The 25,488-nt window shown below is 34.2% G+C and overlaps 1 protein-coding gene and 1 non-coding gene across 3 annotated transcripts in view; both read left to right on the top strand.

The window, feature by feature from the left end:
- Positions 1-22,289, top strand: part of KRIT1 (KRIT1 ankyrin repeat containing) — a 36,363-nt gene extending 14,074 nt beyond the window's left edge. For both annotated transcript variants that reach the window (XM_059933818.1, XM_059933817.1), the window contains exons 9-17: positions 4,986-5,142; positions 6,127-6,234; positions 8,367-8,523; positions 9,310-9,461; positions 14,832-14,998; positions 15,637-15,724; positions 16,218-16,424; positions 21,442-21,558; positions 21,879-22,289. In XM_059933818.1, coding sequence (XP_059789801.1) covers positions 4,986-5,142; positions 6,127-6,234; positions 8,367-8,523; positions 9,310-9,461; positions 14,832-14,998; positions 15,637-15,724; positions 16,218-16,424; positions 21,442-21,558; positions 21,879-21,947 — 1,222 coding nt within the window. In that variant the 3' untranslated portion in view covers positions 21,948-22,289. The remainder of the gene's footprint in view (positions 1-4,985; positions 5,143-6,126; positions 6,235-8,366; positions 8,524-9,309; positions 9,462-14,831; positions 14,999-15,636; positions 15,725-16,217; positions 16,425-21,441; positions 21,559-21,878) is intronic.
- Positions 22,290-23,108: 819 nt separating this feature from the next.
- TRNAC-GCA (transfer RNA cysteine (anticodon GCA)) lies at positions 23,109-23,181 on the top strand. The gene has a single exon. It is a non-coding gene; the product is annotated as a tRNA-Cys (tRNA).
- The last annotated feature ends 2,307 nt before the right edge of the window (positions 23,182-25,488 follow it).

Below are 25,488 nucleotides of genomic sequence, written 5' to 3'. Positions count from 1 at the left end.
TGATCAATATAGTTGCTTTTAATATATATCTTTTCTCCATTAAAAATTTGCTGTTTTCTTAAAAATATGCTCCTTTATTAAATAAATATGCTCTTAATTTTTTTTCTGTTTCCTTAAAAATATATTCTTTTATTCTATAAATGCATTCTTAGTTGTTTTACCATTACAGGGAATTTTTATACTCAGATTTGGAAAGAGTTACCCTAAATCTTCTTTCACTGAACTTACAGTTGTTTCTTCAGATTGCTGGTAGATACTGGTAGCAGCAGCAGTACCAGAAGAAATCACATGCTTTTTCTTGAGCTAAACAAAAAGAGGTAGAGAATATAGTTCAAACTCCAAGAAAGTACACTGTGGAATTGAAAGACAGAGGCAGTGAATTTTAGCTTAGGAATCCCCAATTTATATTTGCCTATATTGTTGCCCTTTTTGTGGCAGGGCCTTTTTTTCTTCTCTATTAAAAGAATGGTAATATTTCAACTGCCTATTACATAAAAACAGAAGTATGGTATAGTATTTAATGTGCTTTGGAATGTACCTATGTTTCAGACCCAACTGAAACTTTTAGTTCCTAAAAGTATGGCCTTTAGCAAATTACTTAATGTCTCTAAGGATCTGTTTCTTTATCTAAAAGATGAGTTTAATTTTAGTGTCTCTCTTCAGATTAGAGGAGAAAATGCAAATAAATGCTTTGAAGGGTACCTGGCAGTAATAAGTACTCAAAAAATGTTGCCTGTTATTAAAGTGTTATAAAAATTTAAAGATTTTGATGTCTGAATCTAAAATTCATTAATCTGTTGTATTTTTATTTGTAAAGTCTTATTACTGCAATACACCAAGGAAGAGTTTTATCCTTCAATAAAACTAATTTCTGTCAGCTGGAAATAATAACCAAGTTTAATACACCACTGGTAGTATAGGTCACCTTGCAATACTTTTTATTTTTTTTATTTTTGGCTGCGTTGGGTCTTCGTTGCTGTGCGCGGGCTTTCTCTAGTTGTGGTGAACGGGGGCTACTTTTCATTGTGGTGTGCAGGCTTCTCATTGTGGTGGCTTCTCTTGTTGCGGAGCACGGGCTCTAGGTGTGCGGGCTTCAGTAGTTGCAGCGTGTGGGCTCAGTAGTTTTGGCTTGCGGGCTCTAGAGCGCAGGCTTTCTCTAGTTGTGGTGAACGGGGGCTACTTTTCATTGTGGTGTGCAGGCTTCTCATTGTGGTGGCTTCTCTTGTTGCGGAGCACGGGCTCTAGGTGCGCGGGCTTCAGTAGTTGCAGCGTGTGGGCTCAGTAGTTTTGGCTTGCGGGCTCTACAGCGCAGGCTCAGTAGTTGTGGCGCACGGGCTCAGTTGCTCCGCGGCATGTGGGATCCTCCCGGACCAGGGCTCGAACCCGTGTCCCCTGCATTGACAGGCAGATTCCTAACCATTGCGCCACCAGGGAAGTCCTGCAATACTTTTAGTAAGATAGATAATTTGATTCATGTGAATTTGAATGAAGACTGATTTAACTGTTTAGTAAAGAACATAAATGACTTTATCTTGGAAATGTACTCTTATTCACTAATTGGTACAAGGATTTAGAAGGGGAATACTGGGCTATCTCATCAAGAGACTGGGATTTGGGGCCTATCTTTATAAGCTTAGACAAGATGTTTTACTCCTCTTTTTCTGTTTTCTCATCTTTATAATGAGGGGTTTTATTAGATCAGTGGTTCTCAAACTTTTGTGTTAGTGCTCCTTGTCATTCTTCAAAATTACAGGATCCCAATTAGCTTTGGTTTATGTGAAGTATATCTAGTGTTATTTACTATATTAGAAGTTTAAAGTGAAAAATATTTTAAGCATTTCTTAATTCATTTTAAAATAACAATAAACATATTAACATAAATAACAAAGTTTTATGAAGTATGCCCTTATTTTCCAAAAACAAAAAAATTAATGAGAAAAGTAGCATTATTTTACATTTTTCCATCTTTTTACTGTCTAGCCTTGTGGAAGACAGTTGGATTCTCACATCTGATTCTGCCTTTAATTTGCTGCAATTTTCATGTCAGGTAGCTTCTAGAAAACTCCATTGTACACTTATGAGAAAATGATAATGAAAAGGGCAGATAACATCTTAGTATTATTATGAAAATATGTTTGACCAAGAGGACACCCTGAAAAGATTTCAGAGATCAAAGAGTTTCCTGGATCACTCTTTGAGGACCACTTAATTAAATCACTCCTAGGATTGCTCCAAGCTTCAAAAATTCTCATATCGATGACACGTGCCTAAAAATTTTCTTTACTAGAATCACCATTTTCCAAAACTATTTAAGTTGGCTTTCTCCCCTTATGGGTAACTTGTCAGCCACTCAGTAAAAGTCTCACTGACATCTCATATTTTCTCACCTCTCTCAAATCAGTGTCTTCTCTCTCTGATAGTACTTTCAGGCTTCATATCATTGCTAAAGAGTATTTTAGAACTATGATGATTTGGCTCCCTACAAATTATTCTATCTGATTTCATTTGGGGCTTCACTGTAGCCAGCTGTGTGTTGTCTTTGTCTCATTCATCTTGTCAGCCTTTTGGTCCCCTGTAAACTATTCCAAATCTTTCTACTCTTAAGCACTTAAACTTCCACCACCTTTTTTCTCTACTCTCATCAGATAGTTTTACCCCCTATTTTCAGAGACAGTTGACGCCATCAGAAATGTCCTTCTTCTCCACCCCAATCATCAGTTTTTGTTCCCATCTCTCTCCTGTATCATAGGGTTTGCATGAAAAATCCTTCTTGTTCCCCATTAAATTCACTTCCTACTTTGCTGCACTTTCTTTCCTCTTGTCTTCAAACATATATGGTTCCTCTCCCTCCTTGAAAAAGAACCTTAATTTGAACCTGCTGCCTCTTCTGGCCACTATCCTGTTTATTCCCTTCCTTTCATAGCCAGACTTCAATGGTAAGGGGGCCACACACTGCTTCTCTTTTTCACTCTTCATGAACCTTCTTAACCTTTTCTGAGTTTTTAATCTCTTTCCCTGCTCTGCTGCATTAAATGCTGTTGACCACCCCTTTGTTCGAGGAACAAATTGCAGTTGAAAGGATAGCTATAATGGAGCTATAGTAAAGGTCAGTACAAATGCAAGATATAACTGATACCATTATTATTATTATTGAAATACTGGTCTCCATTCTGTGACCCAAGCATGTGTTATAGTATGGAAACAGCTATACTAAGATTCAGAAAACTGGATTCTAACTGGCTGGTAACCATGAGACCTTGGGCAAGTTACTTAACTGGTACAAGCTTCATTTTTTTCATCTGTGCGCTAGAAAGATCTCTGCCTGCATCATAAGTTGCTGTGAAGATTATATTAAGTAATTATGTAAGGAAGTACCTTGAAAACTTTAAAGAATCATACAAAATATGTTTATATTAATTATTTTTATTATTACTTCTTGAATTGCTCCCCTAGTATCTTTTCCTATCCTGAAAGTGTTTTTCAAGATGCATTTCATTGTTCTAAAATGTTCATCTTTCTCAAAATTCTGTCTCAGAAAGATTTCATCCATTCCTCCCAGCCTTAACAGTAATTCTTTTCAGTTGGATGAATTTGCATATTCTTAGATATCTCAAGCCTTTGCCTTCCTCCTGAGTACCAAGTCTGCATTTTCAATTGCCAACTGAACAATTTAGTCACTCATTTTTTTTATTATACATAAGGCAGTTTGGAGAATGCAAAGACATAACCTTCAAGGAGCTTCCAGGCTTATAGAAATGTATATATACAAGGATGAAAGTAGATAAAATGAGATTAAAAAGTAAAACTGAAATGGTAAAATGTAATGGGAATATAGAGGAGGTAGATTTTAAACTGTTTCAGAGAAATAATAGAACTTAACCTAAACAAAGTCAGGAGGGGGGAAAAGGACATCTCAAGAATAGCTAAGAACATGAGCAAACAGTCATATGAATAAGAAGGCTAGGATACAATTAGCAGGTTTAGGGCGTATGAAAACCATAGGGTATGTGAAGGGGAAGAAAGTTGAGAGTAAATCGTGTTAGTTCTAAAGATGTGCTATTTTCCCCTCAAATGCACCATATTTAAAAGCAAATTTCCTTTCCCCTTCTACCTATTTATTTCCAAAAAATGAATTACCTTTCCACCATTGCATTAGATTGCGACCTTATATACGTCTTTGTAACCAAATGGTGGACTCACTATATCTCGCACATTCTTTGTACTCTGCTTACTCTTTTTCCCACTATCTAGAATATTTACTTCTCTTCAGCATCTCTTCAGCTTCTTCCTATTTAAAATCCAGTTCAAATTATTCTTCTATCAGAACACTTTTCAGAACTGAGACTGAAATCTTAATCTTCCTTTTCCAACATTTTTTAAAGCATTAATTATATACTATTATGATTTGACAGATACATATTTTTTGATTGTTCTCCTCAACTGTTACTTAAATTTTACAGCGTTATGTAATTTATCTCATGTTTTTGGTTTCCTCTCTGATTACATTATAAGCCTTTACCAGAGTAGAGACCATTCATCTTAACATATCTTTGTGTCTCCCACATTGCCTCATACAGCAGCTATGTGGAGAATTACATCTTTGGGCCTATTTTGTAAATCAAAGGCAGGGCTGGGTAAAAAGCATTATTAAATTTATGGGTTACTTTCTGCTTCTGAAAATAATTTTGACTAAAAATTTTATCTCCCTAATTTATAATTTTTGTGTTTTGTGTGATAGTGATTCTCTATCATCTGCTCTATCTTGTATTTGAGATTATATTTTCTCCCAGTTGATGAGAAATAGAAACAGTTGAACTGAATCAGAGTAATTCATAAGAAATCCCTAAGCACTGAAAACATTACATCAGTGTCTTCATTCCTTGTTCTCTGCCCTAGAAAAATCTTAGATTTCTTTGAGATATTGTCTAAAATTTGGATTTTTCAAACATTTCAGATGACTTTTTAGGTGTTTTATTTTTTTATAGGTATGGAAAAGTTGAAGCCACTCGCATATTGTTAGAGAAAGGAAAGTGCAATCCAAACCTTTTAAATGGACAACTTAGTTCTCCTCTTCATTTTGCTGCTGGAGGAGGACATGCTGAAATAGTACAGATTCTCCTAAACCATCCAGAAGTTGACAGAGTAAGTTATTTTCCAGGCTTTTTTTTTTTTTTTTAATGATCAAACAGTGAATAACAAGTAGTGACACTAAAATGTTAAGTTATACACTTGAGAGGTCAGCTGAAAAATAGAAACAAATTTCACTTACTATATAGAATAAGTAATATTTATGTATACACTTTGCTTTTGTACATAATTTTTTAGATTATAGTAAAATATGTCTCACATAAAATTTACCATTTTAGCCATTTTTAGATGTACATTGGCATTAAGTACATTTACATTGTTTTAGAACCATCACCGCCATGCATCTACAGAATGTACATAAAATTTAACCTCTTTTCATTTTATATTGTATTTTCTCAAAAATATCTTTAAGAAGGAAAAGGATATTTTGGGATTTGTATTAACAAGTATTTTGGGGCTTCCCTGTTGGCGCAGTGGTTAAGAATCCACCTGCCAATGCAGGGGACGTGGGTTCGAGCCCTGGTCTAGGAAGGTCCCACATGCCACGGAGCAGCTAAGCCTGTTCACCACAGCTACTGAGCCTGCGCTCTAGAGCCCGCGAGCCACAGCTACTGAGCCCACATGCCTAGAGCCCGTGCTCTGCAACAAGAAAAGCCACTGCAATGAGAAGCCTGCACACCACAATGAAGAGTAGCCCCCACTGGCCGCAGCTAGAGAAAGCCCACGCGCAGCAACGAAGACCCAACGCAGCCAAAAATAAATAAATAAAATAAATAGATTTAAAAATAAAAGCTTTAACAAAACCTTTGTTGTTGCTGTAATCAGAACTTTTGAAAAACAATAATCACATTGATTAGTGCTTTGAGTCTTTCATCTTTGGCAGTTCATGTTTATTTTAAGTATAGCATGCACTGAGTTTGCTTAATATGTACTTAACACTTGACAGTAGTTTTTTAATGAAACTTTGATATTTTCCCTTATTTGTACATTTGTAATGCCTTTTATCTTTAACCTTTTCTTTTCCCCCCACATTTCTAGCACATAACAGACCAACAAGGAAGATCTCCTTTAAATATTTGTGAAGAAAACAAACAAAATAATTGGGAAGAAGCTGCAAAATTGTTGAAGGAAGCCATTAACAAACCAGTAAGAATTATCTTCATAAATACTAGTTAGAGCCAAGCATTGTATTTAAATTGATAAGTAATTTGAGGATCTGTGGCAAGAGTGGAAGGATATAAATGTATGGATGGCTTCTTTCCTGCTTTTATAAAACCTCATGGTTAGACTTCATAGGTATTAAATTTGTTATCATCCCTAATATTTGACCATTTATTCTTGCATATCAAAATAAAACTGCATAAATAAATCTTTCAATCACTTAAAATTAATCTGATTTCCAGTGTAATTTGTATACTTGATATGCTGATTACAAATTTTAACCTATTCATTAAAGCATCTCTCTCTACTTAGGCCTTCTAAGTAATATATTATATTTGTAAATATTGGTTTGGCCAAAAAGTTCGTTTGGGTTTTCTCATAACGTATGAAAAACCTGAACAAACTTTTTGGCCAACCCAATAATAATATTACACATCATTTGGTAATTTAGTTTCGGCAAGTTGTCATCTACAGATTCATTTTCCTCCTCAAGACAGTGAATGGGTTAAAATAGGAGATTTCTAAGTCTTTTATTCTGCCAATTCAACCTGGCCTTTCCACCTACTTATGTACAAAATAATTAGCAGTGACATTGAAATAGAGAAGAATTAACAATTAGAAAACACTCAGTTATGCCTGAAAGTTATAGTGACGATAAAACTGTTATCAGTTTAAAAATTGTTTGGAAACTTGCAAACCAGATAAAAGGATTTATACCAACTGATAAAGGATATAAGTTTTATACCAACAGGTATAACCCATATGTTTGAGCCTTTCCAGACATTTCTATTAAGTAGGCAATGAGTATTTGTTGAGTATTTCTGTAAATTTAACACCATAAAATGCTGAAAGTGATGTGATAAAGAATACATATTCTTTATTTATTCAGTACATGATCTCTGCCTTTAAGGAAAATTACACACATTCATACACATTTTTGTCAAAACACTATTCCCTGAGTACAGGACAAAAGCAAGGAAATAGATAAGCAGTATAGGCACCCTTATGTTATACTTCGTTGCAATTTGTCTTCTATTTGTATAGTTAAAACACATTTTTAGGGACTTCCCTGGCGGCACAGTGGTTAAGAATCTGCCTGCCAATGCAGGGGACACGGGTTTGAGCCCTGATCCAGGAAGATCCCACATGCTGTGGAGCAACTAAGCCCATACACCACAGCTACTGAGCCTGTGCTCTAGACCCCGCGAGCCGCAACTACTGAAGCCCATGCACTGCAATGAAGAGTAACCCCCTCTTGCCGCAACTAGAGAAAGCCCGTGTGTAGCAACAAAGACCCAACGCAGCCAAAAATGAATAACTAAATAAATTTATTTTGTAAAAAACCACATTTTTATTTCTCATATAATTTTTATATCTGAATGTATAAGATAAAAGGAATTAGGTACTTTTATCTAAAATGAACTGTCCTGGAAGTTGTTTGGTGGCATCAGTTACTTCCTATAACATTAAAAATGTATTGAGAATATCATTTCTCTCTGGGATTTTCTGAACAGGAGGAAAGAAACTGGCTCAAGGTCCATTGTTTCATAACTTTTATCTGCAAAGTCTTCTATCACAGATTCCTCTTAGGACAAATTATTGCTGGTACACATTTCTACATTCTAATTTGTGGCCCACTAAACTCACGAGGTACTTGACTAACACCAGATTTAGTTAACCAAGTCTATATCCCCCATTTGATATTTACATTGTACATTAATGGCTTTAAAATATCCTTTCAGAAGATTTTGAAGTTGAATATTTTTTAAAAACCCATTTGCCTTAGTTTCTCAAACTTATTTGACCATGGAATATTCAGAGGAAAACATGTTAGAAAATATAAATAATGAAAGAAAAATTTTTTAAAATATTGCTAGACGGTCCAGTGGTTAGGACTCTGTGCTTCCACTGCAGGGGGCACAGGTTCGATCCCTAGTTGGTGAAGTAAGGTCCCGCAAGCCACACGGCAAGGCAAAAATAAATAAATAAAATATTGCCAGAAGATTCTCACTTGAAGTAGTTTTTAAGCAGATGAAGTTGAAATTAAAGCATTTTGTTGTATTGGGATGTATAATTTATAACCAGGTTGCATAATTTATTATCATTCTTTGTCCCAGTATGAAAAAGTTCGAATATACAGAATGGATGGATCATACCGTTCTGTTGAACTGAAGCACGGAAATAATACCACAGTGCAGCAGATAATGGAAGGAATGCGTCTCTCTCAAGAAACACAGCAATATTTCACTATTTGGATCTGTTCAGAAAATCTCAGTAAGAAACTTGTTATTCTGTTGTATAAACCTGATTATTCCTTTTTGAGAGTGGGTTGGTAAACTTAAGTATAGCATCAATTATTATTGACTTTTAAATTCTCAAATGATACAGCGTTCTTCTCTTTTATACAGATTGTTTATGTTCAAACTGCTGAAACAGATAAGCCTCTGCTTCCTCCTGGCCCCTCTTTGTTCATACAATGTTTGAAATGATAAAAACCAAAACATTTTTTCTTTGGCAATGAATTTGATTTGAATGCTGTTAAACGTAGTGCTCATCCAACTTGCCTTTATTTTCAGTGCTCACCTCATCTCAGAATAATACAGATTTTCTTTTTCTGTATATGGGTTTTCTATCAGATCTTTGCTATTTAAACTCAGCCCAATGTCATTATAGATTTGTCTCTCAAAGTATTGCAGATACATAAGGGATTTCATTGAGGTGGTTGTGATTGGTTATCTAGTGATTTAATTGTATTTTTTTAAACACCAAATTCTACTGATTTTCTCATTAAATAGGCTATCATGGAATTAAGGATCTTAAATATATTTGATAAATTTTATTCATTTTCAGATTTAGTCTCATAATTCTTATATTCTTAATAAACAGCTAACCTCAAATTGGGTAGTAATGTTGATTAAAGTCAATATTGTTTTAAATTTAGACCTTTAATTTGTCTGTGTTCAGTACTTAGGTACAGAGAGTTTGATAAAAAGTTTCTATGTGTTGATATAATTGGTTTATTTTTACATTATCATTTATAAAAGGAAAGATGTTTTTCAGGCCTTCAACTCAAGCCTTATCATAAACCATTGCAACATGTTCGTGACTGGCCAGAAATACTTGCTGAATTGACTAATTTGGATCCCCAAAGGGAGACACCGCAGCTTTTCCTAAGAAGAGATGTGAGACTTCCTTTGGAAGTTGAGAAAAAGGTTTGCTCAGAAATCTGTTTTACAGTCATTTAAATGTTCAGAATCTACTGAGTTCCTGTTTTAAGCACTAGAGGCAAAAATTGTGCTCTTCCTTTACAGGAGGTTTTTTTTCTGTTTTTCTGTTCAATCCTTACATCCCTGTTGTAAGTGGTAGAGTTTGAGTCACTCTGCTTACAAAGCCCCTGGTTGGTTTTTCCATTTCCCCACCTCCATTGTCTTAGAATACAAAAGAAATAGAGAATCCATCCTAAAGAGAATTACCAACCAGATGGGAGAAAGATTTTAGAGTAGAAAAAAATTTTAGAGTAGTTAGAAAGGGAGTACAGTGTCAGATAAACTTAATAAAGGGCTAATCAGTTGTGTAAACTTCAGAGGAGGAAAGAGATGCATTGGTGTAGGGGGAGAACAGAAAAAACATTCTGGATAAAGAAGATTATATTTACAAAGGGGACATTAAAAAGTTATTCTCAACTGTCGGTAAATAGCTGCTTTTGACTCAACAGAGAACTATATAGATAGTAAAAAATGAGGATGGAATTTACATTTGATTAAAAAAAGGTCTGTCCCAAACAAGTACGTTTGGATTTGAATTACTGTAAATTTTAGAGGAGAAGTGAAATAATGTCATCTGAGGGATGACTGGACAAGGAAGAAACCTAAGGGAGATGTTACAAGTTAAACTAGGTGATAATCTAAATACATTGGTAGCTGTGAAAACCAGCGGGGGAAAGAAAAGTTCCAGGGTCTCATAAATTTGGTGAAGAAAAAATACACAATTTCCTGATTCTTTATTCAAGAAAATATTAGACAAGGTTAAATAAATTTCAGCACATGAAAATTTCAATGACCTTGTCCAAACTTGGTAGATGTTTTATGCCTGACTATTCATATTGTCCCTCTTCTGTTATCAAACTAAAGGTAGAAAAGGCATTTGACAAAATCCAGTAGCCTTTCATGGTAAAACTCTCAGAAAACTAGGATAGACGGGAACTTCCTCAGTATAATAAATGGCATTTATGAAAAACCCATAGTTAACATACTCAGTGGTGAAAGACTGAAAACTCCTCCTAAGATCAGGAACAAGACAAGGATACCTGCTTTCACCACTGCTATTTAACATAGAACTAGAAGTTCTAACCAAAGCAATGAGCCACACTCCCCCCACCACCACCCCCCAAAAAAAAGGAAAGAAAGAAAAGAAAAAAAAAAGAAAGGCATCCAGATTGGAAAGGAAAAAGTAAAACTGTCTCTGTTGATCACAAATGACATTATCCTGTATATAGGAAATTCCAAAGAATCTACATAAAAGCTACTAGGGCTAATAACTGGATTCAGCAAACTTGTAGGGTACAGGCTCAACACACGAAAATCAGTTGTTTCTATAACCAGCCACAGACACTCCACAAAAAAAAAAAGGAAACTAAAAACTCCATTAAAATAACTTCTAAAAGAATAAAATACCTAGGAATAAATTTAACTAGAGAGCTGCAAAACTTGTACACTGAAAACTACAAAAACATTGCTGAAAGAAATTAAAGAAGACATAAGTAACTAGAAAGACATCCCACGTTCAAGGATAAGAAGACTTAATATTGTTAAGACATCAATACAAGCAAAGTGATCTACCAATTCAACAGAGTTCCCTAACAGACATTTTTGCAGAAATGGGAAAGGCAATCCCCAAATTCATTGCAAAGGGCCTTGAATAGCCAAAACATTCTTGAAAAAGAAGAATAAAGTTGTGGGATTCACATTTCCTAATTTCTTAGTACAAAGCTACAATAATCCAAACAATGTGGTACTGGTATCAGGATAGACATAGACCAGTGGAATAGAATTGAGAGTCCTGAAGTAACCCCATATGTCCATGCCAACTGCTTTTTGATAAGGATGCCAAATGCATCCAATGAAGAAAGCATAGTCTCTTCAACAGATGATGCTGGGACATCTGGAAATTCATATGCAAAAAGTATAAAATTAGACCCTGATCTCATACCGCATCAGAAATTAACTCAGTGTATCAATAACCTAAATATAAAAGCCAAAACCATAAAACTCTTAGAACAAAATACACAGGTAATCTTCATGACCTTAGATTTGGCCTTGGAGTTTTAGATATGACACCAAAAACATGAGTAACAAAAGAAAAAATAGATAAATGGGACTTCATCAAAATTAAAAGCATTTGTAAATCAAAGGACATTATCAAGAAAGACAAGCTAGAGAATGCAAGAAAATACTTGCAGATCATAAATCTGGTAAGTGTTTACTATCCAGAATATAAAAAGAACTCCTACAACTCAACAACAAAAAGACAACCCAATTAAATTGGGTAAAGGACTTAAATAACATTTCTCCAGTAAAGATATACAAGTGGCCAACAAGCACATGTGAAGACGCTCAGCATTATTAGTCATTAAGGAAATACAAATCAAAACACAATGAGAGGGGCTTCCCTGGTGGCGCAGTGGTTGAGAATCTGCCTGCCAATGCAGGGGACACGGGTTCGAGCCCTGGTCTGGGAAGATCCCACATGCCGCGGAGCAACTGGGCCCGTGAGCGACAATTACTGAGCCTGCGCGTCTGGAGCCTGTGCTCCGCAACAAGAGAGGCCGCGATAGTGAGAGGCCCGCGCACCGCAATGAAGAGTGGCCCCCACTCGCCGCAACTGGAGAAAGCCCTCACACAGAAACGAAGACCCAACACAGCCAAAAAATAAAAATAATAAATAAATAATAAATAAATAAATTAAAAAAAAAAAAAAAAAAGAAAGATACAAAAAAAAAAAAAACACAATGAGAAACCACTTCACACCTACTAGGATGGTTGTAATAATAATAATTTATAAAAGAAGATGTTGAGTTTTGATGAGGACATAGAGAAATTGGAACCCTTGTATGTTGTAGGTAGGAGTGTAAAATGGTGTAGCTGCTGTGGAAAATAGTCGAGTGGTTCTTCCAAAAACTAAACATAGCATTACCATTTGACCCAGCAATTCCACTCCTAGGTATATACCTAAAGAAAACAAGAACTCAAACAGATACTTGTATTCCAGCATTCTTAACAGCATTATTCATAATAACCAAAAAGGTGGACACAAGCTAAGTGTTCATCAACAGATAAATGGATTAAAAAAATGGAATATTATTCAGCCATAAAAAGGAATGAAGTTTTGATACATGTCATAACATGGATGAACCTTGAAAACATGCTAGGTGAAATAAGCCATACACAAAAGGACAAATACTGTTTGATTCTACTTATCTTAAATAAATATCTAGAATAGATATCATAAATGGAAAGTATATTAGTGGTTACCATAGGTGTGATGGGGGGAGAGAATGAGGACTTAATGATTACAGAGTTTCTGTTTGGGCGATGAAAATATGGAAATAGTGGTGATGGTTCACAACACTGTGAATGTAATTAATGCCACTAAATTCTACAGTTAAAAATAGTTAAAATGGCAAACTTTGTTAGCAGTTCTTAAAATGTAGTAGATGTGTGAAATTTGCAAATAATCTAAATATATTCAGCCTGTCTTCTTTCTCCCTAAGTAATATTTTTAAAGTTGGCTGGTAGAGGAAGAGCAATAATGATAATACTTGGATATTAATTAATTGCATATTATATTACAAATAATATAAAGTAGGCTCAAGTGAAAAGAAGCAAGGCTTAGTGAGTACTTAAGGTGAATCAGAATATCACGATCATCTGATAAAGTGGTTGCGTTCTTTCACTCATTGTGTAATTGAAAAATTCCTATTTTTACCACCTGAAAAATAGAATTGCATTTTTTTGGTTAGGATTATTCTTTTAGGATGAAAAGAGCCTGCTTTCATTTAAAAAGAACAATTGTTGACTAATAGTCACTGAACACACTATTAGGAATTATAACTATTCTCTACTCAAACTCTTCAAATTCACTAAGTTAATTTTTATTAGAAAAATGTTTTCTTTCATTTTTTCCCAACAATTATTTTGAGAAATTAAAAACCCATAGGAAAGTTGAAAAAGTAATAAACTTCATACCATATACCATTCATTAAATTCACTAATTGTTAACATTTTGCTACATTTGCTTCATCTTTCCTCTCTTTTCATTGTGAACCATTTAAAATTGAGTTGCAGACATCCTGGCACTTAATCCCTAAATATTTTAACATGCATCTTCTAAGAACAAGGATGTACCTACATAGTGTAGTACCACTTTCAACCTAATAAAATTAATATTTCCATAATAACATCTAATATCAGACCCATATTCAGATTTCCCCCCAATTTTTCAGTCTCTTATAACTCCCAACTGAAGGAGCTAGTCAACGTTCATGCTTTGCATTTGATTACTGTCTCTTTAAGTCTCCTTTAATCTAGAGCAATCCCCTTATCTTTTTTTCCCCATGAAATTCTGTTTCAGTTTTTTTAATATTATCAATATATGGAGTATTATAAGGTATTATTTTAGTTAGTATGACAAAATTTCTTTTACCATAAGGAATTTGGGTCATTTTGAATCATATTTGGAAACACACTAACTATTCATTCAGAATATCTGTAATTGGTGATTATTTCTAAGTAAAAATGTATTCTGTAGGCTGGCATTTTTCAATGTTTGTTAATCTTATCAGATAAAGTGAAACTTTAAAGTTTTCAAAACTTAAAAAAAGTATGCTCTCCTTTAGTGTTATTTGAAAGTGCAAAGTACTGAATATTTTTTAGTCAAATCAAAAATGTTAAGCTTTTTTCAAACTTCATGTGTCCTTCTGGGAATTAACACTTCCTTTTATCTTCTTTGAGGTTCACTACTATATTGTGTGAAGCACAGATTGTAGAATAATGTTTGAGGAATATAAAGAATTTAAGTAAAATTGTACTAGAAGTTATATACACTCATATCCATAAACTGATGATAATTTTATTGAACTGTGAATCAGAGGTTAGCAACCTATGGCCTATTGCTGTATCTGACCTGTTGCCTATTTTTGTATATCCTGCAAGCTATTAATGGTTGAAAAAAATTTCAAAAGAATAATATTTCATGTCATGTGAACATTTCATGAAATTCAAATTTCAGAATCAATATAAAAAGTTTTAGTAGAACTCCAACATTTGTAGATGTATTGTCTATAGCTGCTTTTGTGCTACAATAGCAGAGTTGAGTCATTCTAACAGACTATCTGACTCACAAAGCTTAAAATATTACTGTCTGAGCTTTAATAGAAAAAAATTGTCAACCTCTGCTTTAAAGCAATAACAGCTTATTTATATGAAATTACATAGCTTTTGCTTTTTCATATTAGATAGTGGCAAGCTGTACATTTATAACAGGAAATTGTGGCCTAATAACCAAATTATACTTTTTCTTTTAAGATTGAAGATCCATTAGCTATTCTTATTCTCTTTGATGAAGCCAGATATAATTTATTGAAGGGCTTTTATACAGCTCCTGATGCTAAACTGATAACATTGGCAAGTCTACTGTTGCAGATAGTTTATGGAAATTATGAGAGTAAGAAACACAAGCAAGGTTTCCTAAAGTAAGTATTTAATACAATTCATGGTCTTGTGCTATACCCAAGGTTCAGTTTAACCAAGAAAATTTAGAAATATTACGTTACTAAGAACTATTTAGACGTTGGTTTGGAATTAAATAATATAAGGCATGGAATGAGAAAAAAAAAAAACATAGTAAAGCATTCTTTAAGTTACACTGTCTCCAAAGTTCTTTTTCTTATATTTGAGTATAGTTTGATATGCCTTATATTTGTTAGCTTTATCTTTACTGTATGTTTAAATAAGTTCACTAAAACCTGACTTGGATTAGTAGAAAAAATGTTACAAGGCAGATGCATTTCAGTATAGCACCACAAAAACTAGTTCATGTTTCATGTTGAGAGAAAACATTGAGGTTTTAGCGTATCTAAAGTTTGTTTATTGTAGTTTTCAATATTCAAAAATATTTTGTGGCTACTGAAAGAAGAAACATTTCTCTAAGTTGAGCAATATTAGGATCGTGACTTTTTGCTTAAAATGTTGAGAGTTCTCTGATATGTTACAATATAATATTTTTCAGCTCAAAAATCATATTATTTAAAGCCATTTACATGTAAATGATTATATTACCTTAGCTACTAAAGATGATTTATTTAAAAGATGTTGGCGTATTTGCTTACAGTGAAGAAAATCTAAAATCCATTGTACCTATTACCAAATTGAAAAGTAAGGCACCTCACTGGACAAACCGAATACTTCATGAATACAAGGTAAGCTGTTAAATAGAAATAAAAAGACATTTTATAGCCTAGTTGAAATTTTGTTAGTATTATTAATATGTTTTAAACATAGGTACATTACATTTTATTCTTGAAATTAAATAAGGATCTTACAGTTCACATGCCTGAAAGGAAAAGTAGCAAAATAGTTTTATTTTTAATAATGTAGAATCTTTTACTGAATACCGTCTGTATGCTGGATACTGTGGTAAGTGCTAGAGATTAAAAAAACATGAGATAATACACTATCTCTATCCATGAGGCACTTAAAAATGTAATAGAATAGATAAACATTATTTTTAGACCTTGATATTTCTTTTTTTTTAAATATAAGATCTCAAAAGAAAAACTGCCTTTGGGATAATGTCACACAATTTTATTTGTCTTTGGGGTAGCCTTGATTTTAGAAACTGTTTAGTTGACCTGTTTGGATTATCAAAGGTACATTCTCCTTTCACATCTGTTTATTTTACTTTGTTTTTAGAATCTTAGTACAAGTGAAGGTGTCAGTAAAGAAATGCATCACCTACAGCGCATGTTCTTACAGAATTGTTGGGAAATTCCTACATATGGAGCAGCTTTTTTCATAGGACAGATATTTACAAAGGCAAGCCCCAGTAATCATAAAGTCATCCCTGTGTATGTAGGTGTGAATATAAAAGGACTTCATCTTCTCAATATGGAAACTAAGGTAGATTTTCATCTTTTCAGCTGTTTTTGACCAGTCACATTATGTAATATCTAAAATAACAGTACTAGCCTACATGAACAATTTCATTCATTCATAATAGCAAAGGATAGGGGGGTGAAAACGAAATGATTATCAATAGGGAGTTAACATATTAATTGTAACATTGAAATACCTTGTAGCCATATAAAAGAATGAAGAATATTTTTCTGTAGAATGATCTCTAAGATATATTTGGTGCTGAACCATATGTAATATGCTACCATTCATGTAAAAATGGGTGGAAATGGGTGTTTATCCGAAGAAAACAGAAACACTAACACAAAAAGATACATGCACATCCCTGTTCATTGAAACATTATTTACAGTGGCCAAGATAAACAACTTAAGTGTCCATCAGTGGATGAATGGCTAAAGAAAATATGTAAATATATACAATGGAATATTATTCGGCCATTAAAAAGAATAAGTCTTTCATTTGCAACAATATGGATGGACCTTGAGGGCATTATGCTAAGTGAAATAAGTCAGACAAAGATAAATACCATATGATCTCACTTATATGTGGAATCTTTTTTTAAAAAAAAAAGCAAGCTCATAGATACAAAGAACAGACTGGTGGTTGCCAAAGGCAGGGAGTTGGGAGATGGGCAAAATGGGTAAAGGGGGTCAAAAGGTACAAACTTCCAGCTGTAAAATAAATAAGTCATGGGGATGTAGTATAGAGCCTGGTGACCATAGTTAATAATACTGTATTGCATATTTGAAAGTTGCTAAGAATAGATCTTAAAATTCCTCATCACAAGAAAAAGAAATTTGTAACTATGTATGGTGATAGATGTTAACGATACTTATTGTGGTGATCATTTTGCAATATATATAAATATTGAATCATTATGTTGTATACCTGAAACGAATATAATGTTATATGTCAATTATACCTCAAAAAATGGGGGGAAGTGAATAGTATATGTGCATAAATACGTATTGCTTTTGTATGCATAAAATGTCTCTTAAAGCCTTTGGCGGGGGGAACCATGTAACTGAGAATAAGAGTAGAAGGGAGACTTTTCATTATATAGCATTTTGCAACTTAAAAAAATTTTTTTTAACTGTGAATGTATTACCTATTCTAAAAATCAATTAGATTTAAATGAAAAAAATACAGATTTAAAAAAGGAAATATATCTGACACAAGTGGTTCATTTTGCAAATTAGAATTAGTTATAAGAACATTTTGGGGGGCAAGATGAAGTGTGGATGGGACTGTGAATACCTGTTAGAACTGTTCAGAGGTTTTCTATTCCACCATCTTGATCTGGCCGCCCCTACTTCAGAGCTTTTCAATCAGAGGCTTATTACTCTATTGTGCTCCTTTTTCTAATCAAAGTCATGATAATATAAATATGGGGTTATCAATTTTAGCATATTTAACACATTTCACAGGATAAACAGCTTTCTAGTTAGTAATAGGAAGCAGATAAAAGTCTATTTTGTTCATTCAGATATATCATGAATAGACTATTTTCCAAATCAGTTTAAATAACTAAGCTTACACATTTTTTAAAGGCATTTTAGATTAGGGAATTTCATCGTAAACCTAACTTTTTTCATAATTTTTATAGGTCTTTATTATGTAATCACATACCTTCTGAAAGTATCCCAATTGTAGTTTAGTTATTTCCTGATAACTCAGGATCATCATTATGGGCAACAGTTATTTTCCCATACTGTTAGATATGCCTGTGAATGGAGATAAAGAATATGCGGGACATAGGGCAGTGACTGACTTGGAACTTGATTTTTTGAAGTCTCTGATATCTGCTTGCTTTGGAGTCATTTGCTTATCATTTTCTATTTAGACTATTTTACTCATACAAAATAAGCTGCTTCTTATTAGCGTGTAACTACTTTTTCTATTCCTGTTGTACTAAGGAAATGAAGGAGAAAATCCCCTTGTCATTTCAAGAAATTTTTCCTCTGCTATTTCAGAGCATTTTATACAAATATCTGCAAATTCTTCTTCATTGAACTGGATGGTGATACTGTGGGCATAACACTGAGCCTTTTCTCTAAACTATATTTTATGTTTGACTTTTGGGAGCATTCCAAATTTAGGCAACAATGAAAAGTTTTATATAGTATTCAAATGATGTTTCAGTAATATAACATTTCATATTATGAATAATATTCTGGTCCAGGAATTGAGTAAGTGAGATAGCAGTAGCAGGCAGAGGATGATAGTGTTATTAAGAATCTGCTTTTTCTAGAAATATAAATAGAAATGCTGTCATTGGGCATATAAAAAGGTGATTGAAACCAAGGGTAACAATGTTTTCTGTCCACATAATCATTACCTTGTGTTCTGTAAGCTACTGATAAATTTATGGCACCTATAAAAGCTCTAAGATAATTACATTTTCAAACGATCAAAGATAGGAACAATCAGCTTGTCCTCAGTTGTCTTAGATTGACCAAATCTGCTAGGGTTGAATATGACAAGCTTGCTTAAATAAACATCTTCATCTGCAAAAATACTTTCATTTGCATTTAAAACTCTACATATGGGATACATTAGCCTCAGAGATTAAATCTCAGGAAAAGCCATAGAATACAGCTGTATTTTTTTTTAATCTCAATTACTTCTGCCTTCTATATTTTGTTATTGTTTGGAATAATGAAAGTTGCCCCTTAGAAAATACAGCTCAGCCAGTTTCATATATTCATCAGAGACCTATCTGTCTACTTACATAAAATGTAGGCAATATCAAATAGGTAAATGCAGTGTTACAGTTCAATGTTTTACTATAGTGAAAGCATTACAGTCTTCATAACTGACCTGTACTTGTTGATATATCTTCAACCTTAATACCACTGCTACATCCAGGCAATAGATTACCCTTTGCTGATGTCAATTTATGTAGACCATAATGCACTTCTGAAATAAAACTGGTTCTTTAAATACCCATATAGTGCCATTGTTCATGGTCACTTGTCAGTCAACATCACTATTTCTCCTGTGTGTCCTGGTTGGCTATGTCTACTTCTGACTTACATGGTTTCCCTTTTCTGCTCTCAACTATCCCTGTCATTTCTCTTACTTTTTGACTTCCTTCACTAAGCACCTTCCCCTTTGTAGGTTTTACCTCCTAATGAGAGCTACTTTTTCCTTCTGGAGCAGACTGGTCTCTCAAAACAGCCATGTGGGCTCTTCAACTCCATTCAGCCGTTTTCATTATTGTGGATTTCTCAAGAATTCCTTTCTCCCTGCACACTGTCCTTTAAAAACAAAACCTTTATTTTTAACTTATGGCTTCAGTGCTTTTGTTGGTCATTTGACCTTCATGTAATTGAGGAGTTGCTATACCACAGATGTATTTTTTTTTCTGTATATTAAACTGTTTTGAGGACATATTAAACGTACAGTTTCCTGTCTCTTGATTAAACAAGTTTCAAGTCACTGATCCAAAAGTAGACAGTTTAAGGTTTTATGATATCTTGACTCAGTGTTTCATTGTGTACTTTGGTAAATAGCTATTTTAGCAGATCCTGTCTATAAGTTATATTTTATAAGTATAGCTATTTTTAAGCAAGATGTTATTATTTTCCCATTATAAATGGTATACACTCATGTAAATTAATTATATTACGTTTCACTTACAGAACCTCACTTTCAGAATGCCCTAAACTGTTACCTTTCTGGCATATCCTTAGTTTATTATTTACAATCATTATGTTAAGAACTGCTAGTCATAGAGAGGTAATGTTTCTCAACATACTTATTTTAAAGAATGGCATGAACACTTTCTTTGTATATGTGTATACAAAGAATATATTTTTAGGGTAAGAAAATGTAAGTTACTACTAGGAGATAATTGTTTTTTAAATAATCCAAAGAATATATTGGATTCCTATTTAAATATACCATTATGTTACAACATGTAGGAATAGGGTACTGTAATTGGTTTTAAATAGTTCTGTTGAATATATGAAGGATATATTATTAATTTTTAAAATAATGCTTATATTTACAATAAATATATCAGTGTACTTATTTTCAGTGATATGAAATTGCCTAAATCAACATGTTACCCTATTATATAAATTTCAGATCTGAAAGTACTATATGAATATTCAAAAGGTACTAAATATATCAATAGTAAAAGGAATTGTTTTTAAGATGCAGAAAGTAAAAACTTGCAGTACACTTAATTTATTTGAAAGCCACTGATAGAATGGGCATCTTTTTTATTCCCCCCATCATTGGGTAAGTTTAAGGTGTACAATATGTTGATTTGACACACTTAACTGTTTCAAAATGGTTACCGCCATAGCATTAGCCAACACCTCTATCACATTGCATAATTACAGTTTCTTTTTTCTGGTGAGAACATTTAAGATCTACTCTCTTAGCAACTTTCAAGCATATAGTACAGTATTGCTAACTATAATCATCATGCCCCACATTAGATCCCCAGAACTTATAACTGAAAGTTTGTACTACTTTGACCGACATCTCCTTAATTTCCCCCACCCACCAGCCCCTGGTAACCACCATTCTACTTCCTGTTTCTGTGAGTTTGGCTTTTTTAGATTCCACATATAAGTGGTATCCTATGGTATTTGTCTTTCTTTGAATTATTTCACTTAGCATAATGCCCTCCAGTTCCATCCATGTTGTTGCAAATGATAGGATTTCCTTATTTCTCATGGCTGAATAATACTCCTTTCTGTATGTGTACACATATACAAATACATAGCACAGAATGGGCATCTTTAAAAAATTTTGTCATTCTGATTAGAAGAATATCATTGCTCAAGGCAGTCTTCTAAGAGTCTACCATATATGTGGCTCTGTACTGCAGGCTGTGTGACGTTAGTGTGGGCACTCTGAACAAGTTTTATTCTAACTTTCAAAACCATTGTGTTTAGACCTGTCCAGATAGGTGTAGATAGTAAGAGAAGATGGGTGTTGTTTTTAATAAATATTTCAATATAATGATTTCTAATTATGTTGCAGGCTTTACTCATCAGTCTTAAGTATGGTTGTTTTATGTGGCAGTTGGGAGATGCTGATACATGTTTTCAGATCCATAGTATGGAATATAAAATGAGCTTTATAGTACATACAAAACAGGTAAGTACCTAATCAGTTATTCTGGACTTCTGGTAATAAACTCTACCGTATTAATAAAGCTATTTCTTTTTTAAAAAATGACAGTCCATTTTACTTTAAGGAAAACCTCTAACATGAAATTAACATATTTAAGACCAAGGTAAAAAGGCAGGCCTTTCCTAAGCAAAGCCAGAAACTTATCTGAATAATTTATTGCAGTCTTATAACAATGAAAAATTCCTTTTCAAATACATAGAGAACTGTCTGTCCACTGCCATGTATGTCATTTACACATTCTTACATGTTTCAAATTTACTGTCAACATATATTTTACTTTGTAGGCCGGCCTTGTGGTAAAACTACTAATGAAGCTAAATGGACAGTTAATGCCCACCGAAAGAAATTCATGAGAGGAAAGCAACTGATACTTAAGCCACCACATTTTGTGATACAGATTTTTTCCATGAAAGATTTCTTAAACTATTACTTTTAACAAGGCATTTAGTCTCTTGTAATATATATGTATACTATTACATTGTACAGAATCTGTACTTATGTTTGGTGTGTAATATACCAATTAGTTTTATATAATATCATAATAAGCTAATCTAATTTTTAGGAGAAACACACAAAAATGTGTAGATTGATGGTCTGTATAATATTAGACAAAACAGTAAGCTTTATAAAAAGTTATTTTTGGTAAGTGGTACAGAATTTAGAGTGGAATATGATGAAATTAAAATATAGCTTTGCTATGACTTTGTGTGTCATTTCAAAATGTACAGAAAGTCACATGATTTGAATAAAGAAAATGTGTTTTCTACTTAAAGCATATGTAACACTGTCACTTAAAATTTTTTTTGTAATCTCTGAACATTTCTCAATGTGTTTTTAAAAGACTTAGTTAAAATGTTTATTTGGTATAAGCTAGTATTTCTCAAAGTATTATAGTTCCTGAACACCCAGCATCATAATTACCTGAGTGCCTCTTAAAAACAAGGATTTCAGGGACAAGTTCTAGACAAGTTCATTCACTCTCTTGGAAATAGCAGGACCTGGGAATTTTTTCTTAAGTTTTACTTAATTTTCTCTTGAAATAATTCCAGACCTAATAATGAATTTGTATTATTAAAGTTAAGTAAATTACACAAAACTGCCTGGCACATAAGCACATACATACATGGACACATAGACTAAGTGACAATCTCTGAATATTAGTAGTTGCATTTGTCAAGAACATGTTGTATTTTTATGAGTTGGCTCAATGATGTATTTGTATTGCCTTTACATTGTAGGAAGTAGATCACCAAATATCTGGTTGTTTTATTTAGGGGAGCACGGATATCATATGAGGAGCTAACTTGATTAATCTTCTATTTAATAAGCTTAGAAATTAGTCTTTCCAAGCTAACAGATTGTTGTGTTCTAAGTAAGTTCAGAGATACAGTAGTAATACTTAAAATTATCCTACAGGTTGCAGATAATTTTTTAATATTATCATCTACTCTTCACGTTGACATCTGCATATTTTTAATGGTGGTCTGCTGAGCTTTATTAAAATTAAGGGGACTTCCCTGGTGGTCCAGTGGTTAAGACTCCGTGCTTGCAATGCAGGGGGCCCGGGTTTGATCCCTGGTCAGGGAACTAGATCCCGCATGCCGCAACTAAAAGATCCTGCATGCAGCAACTAAAAAGATCCTGCACGCGGTAAAGAAGATCCCACATGCTGCAGCTAAGATGCAGTGCAGCCAAATAAATAAATAAATACAGATATTAAAAAATAAAATAAATAAAATTAAGACTATGTGGTTAAGTAAGTTTAATGAGAAAGCCTGATTTATCTTTAATTCTGTGCTAAGCACTTTTGACTCTACATAGACAGTGCTCTGTTCAGTTTCATCCATTCCAATAGCCTCAACTGTTACCAAATACCCTGTTGACTCCCAAACCTAAAACTTCAGCCTCAACCTCTCTTCTGAATACTAGATCTTAATTTCCAATTTCTTGCTATTCTAGCTCCACCTAAATGGTTTACACAAGGAACATCTGTTTCACCATAGCTGGAAACAGAATTTGTTTCATCTACCTGCTCCATTCTATCCTTACACTTGTATTCTCTGGTTAATGGCATCAAACTGCATCCAGTTGCTTACCCTGGAAATCTGGGAGTGGTCTATAACTTCTCCCTCTTTAATCACCCTACACATTCCACGTAGCGAATTCTGTCAAATGTCTTGTGAGTCCTTTCCTATTCCCTTCTGTGTTTGCACTGCAGCCACCCTAGTTCAAGTCCTCGCAGTCTGTTCTTGGGCTCATTGTAGCTTCTTCCCCTGGCCTCCCCAACTCAGGCTCTACACCCTGCCACACTGGGGCCAAGTTAACCTTTCTCACAGATCTGATTATTTCATTACCCTCTTAAAACCCTCCTCACTGATGTAAAGTTAAATTCCAATTCCTTAGTGTTGAATACACTAACCTGCCTATCCAGATTAATTTCTAACCAATTCTCCCACACTCATCCTGTGCTCCCAACCCAGTGTTTCCCAACCCTAACTCTGCAGTTACCTGGGGAGTTTTGGTACTTTATGACTCAATAATTTTCGGGTGGGGCCCAAGCATTTCTGTTTTGAAATTATCCCAGGTGTTTTTGATTTATAGCTTAGGGTTTAGAACTGCTGTTGTAACTAACTTTAGGAAATAGCTGAATGCTTTTCCTTTCACAGAGGGAAGTGAGGATGCATCAGTGCTGCATCAAACAACTCCCTGCTCCATTGAGTACAGTGTACCCTCCTGGAGTTGTACGGTATGGCAGCCCTGAGAGAAGGGAAGAGGAAATTATTAGGGTAGCATGGCTATTAAAAGCTTAAAAATATATAGCATTAAGAAGTCAATTTCAAAGTTAGTATTGAAAAAAAAAATCATCATTGTCAGACCATAACAAACCAGAAATAAACAATAAGGGGAAAATGCAGACAGCTTTTAATGAGTGCCTAGGATTGGTCAGGCACTATATGAGCACTGGGGATAAAAGATATTATTTTCCTTTTCATCATTCTTTCAATAAATTTGAGTGCCTTTTATGTGCCAGGGATCCAGTGGTAAGAAAAAGTCCCTGCCTTCAGGGATCAGAGTTTAATGAGGGAGATAATAAGTACTCATATTTATGAACTGTGATGAAGGACTTCCCTGGTGGCACAGTGGTTAAGAATCCACCTGCCCATGCAGGGGACACGGGTTCGAGCCCTGGTCTGGGAAGATCCCACATGCCGCGGAGCAACTAAGCCTGTGTGCCACAACTACTGAGCCTGTGCTCTAGAGCCGATGAACCACAACTACTGAGCCTGTGCGCCACAGCTACCGAAGCCCACGCACCTAGAGCCCGTGCTCCCCAATGAGAAGCCACCACAATGAGAAGCCCGCGCACCACAACAAAGAGTAGCCCCCACTCGCCGCAACTAGAGAAAGCCCACACGCAGCAATGAAGACCCAACGCAGCCAAAAAATTAATTTTTTAAAAATTAAAAAATAATCTTCACCCATAAACTGTGATGAAAGAAAAATAAAATGTACTATCTAAGGAAAAAGAGGGAAACTTGATCTAGTCTTAGAGATCAGGAGAGGCTTCCTCGAGCCAGTGCTGCTTGAGCTGGCATCCGAGGAGTAAGCAGGAATGAATGATGTGAAGAGAGTTGAGGGGAAAGGAAATGAGGTGAGATATTTTGACCTCAAGGATGGTCTTGGAGAATTGATGAGAGGAATTACAATTTTCTCATTTTTAGCTAAGAAGTGAATTCAAACAGTTGTTTATCCAAATCACAGCAAATGAATTTCCATTGTAGAAATAAAACCAGAATAGGTAACCCTGTGCATGATAACTGCATTGTAAAGAGGAAAACTTACTGAAGAACTACGTCTTGTAAGATTAAAAATTGCAAAAATTGACCCTAGAAA

Source organism: Balaenoptera ricei, chromosome 9 (assembly GCF_028023285.1).
Source record: "Balaenoptera ricei isolate mBalRic1 chromosome 9, mBalRic1.hap2, whole genome shotgun sequence".
Classification (NCBI taxonomy): domain Eukaryota; kingdom Metazoa; phylum Chordata; class Mammalia; order Artiodactyla; family Balaenopteridae; genus Balaenoptera; species Balaenoptera ricei.
The sequence above is the reverse complement of the archived record's forward strand: the minus strand, read 5'-3'. Positions and strand labels throughout refer to the sequence as shown.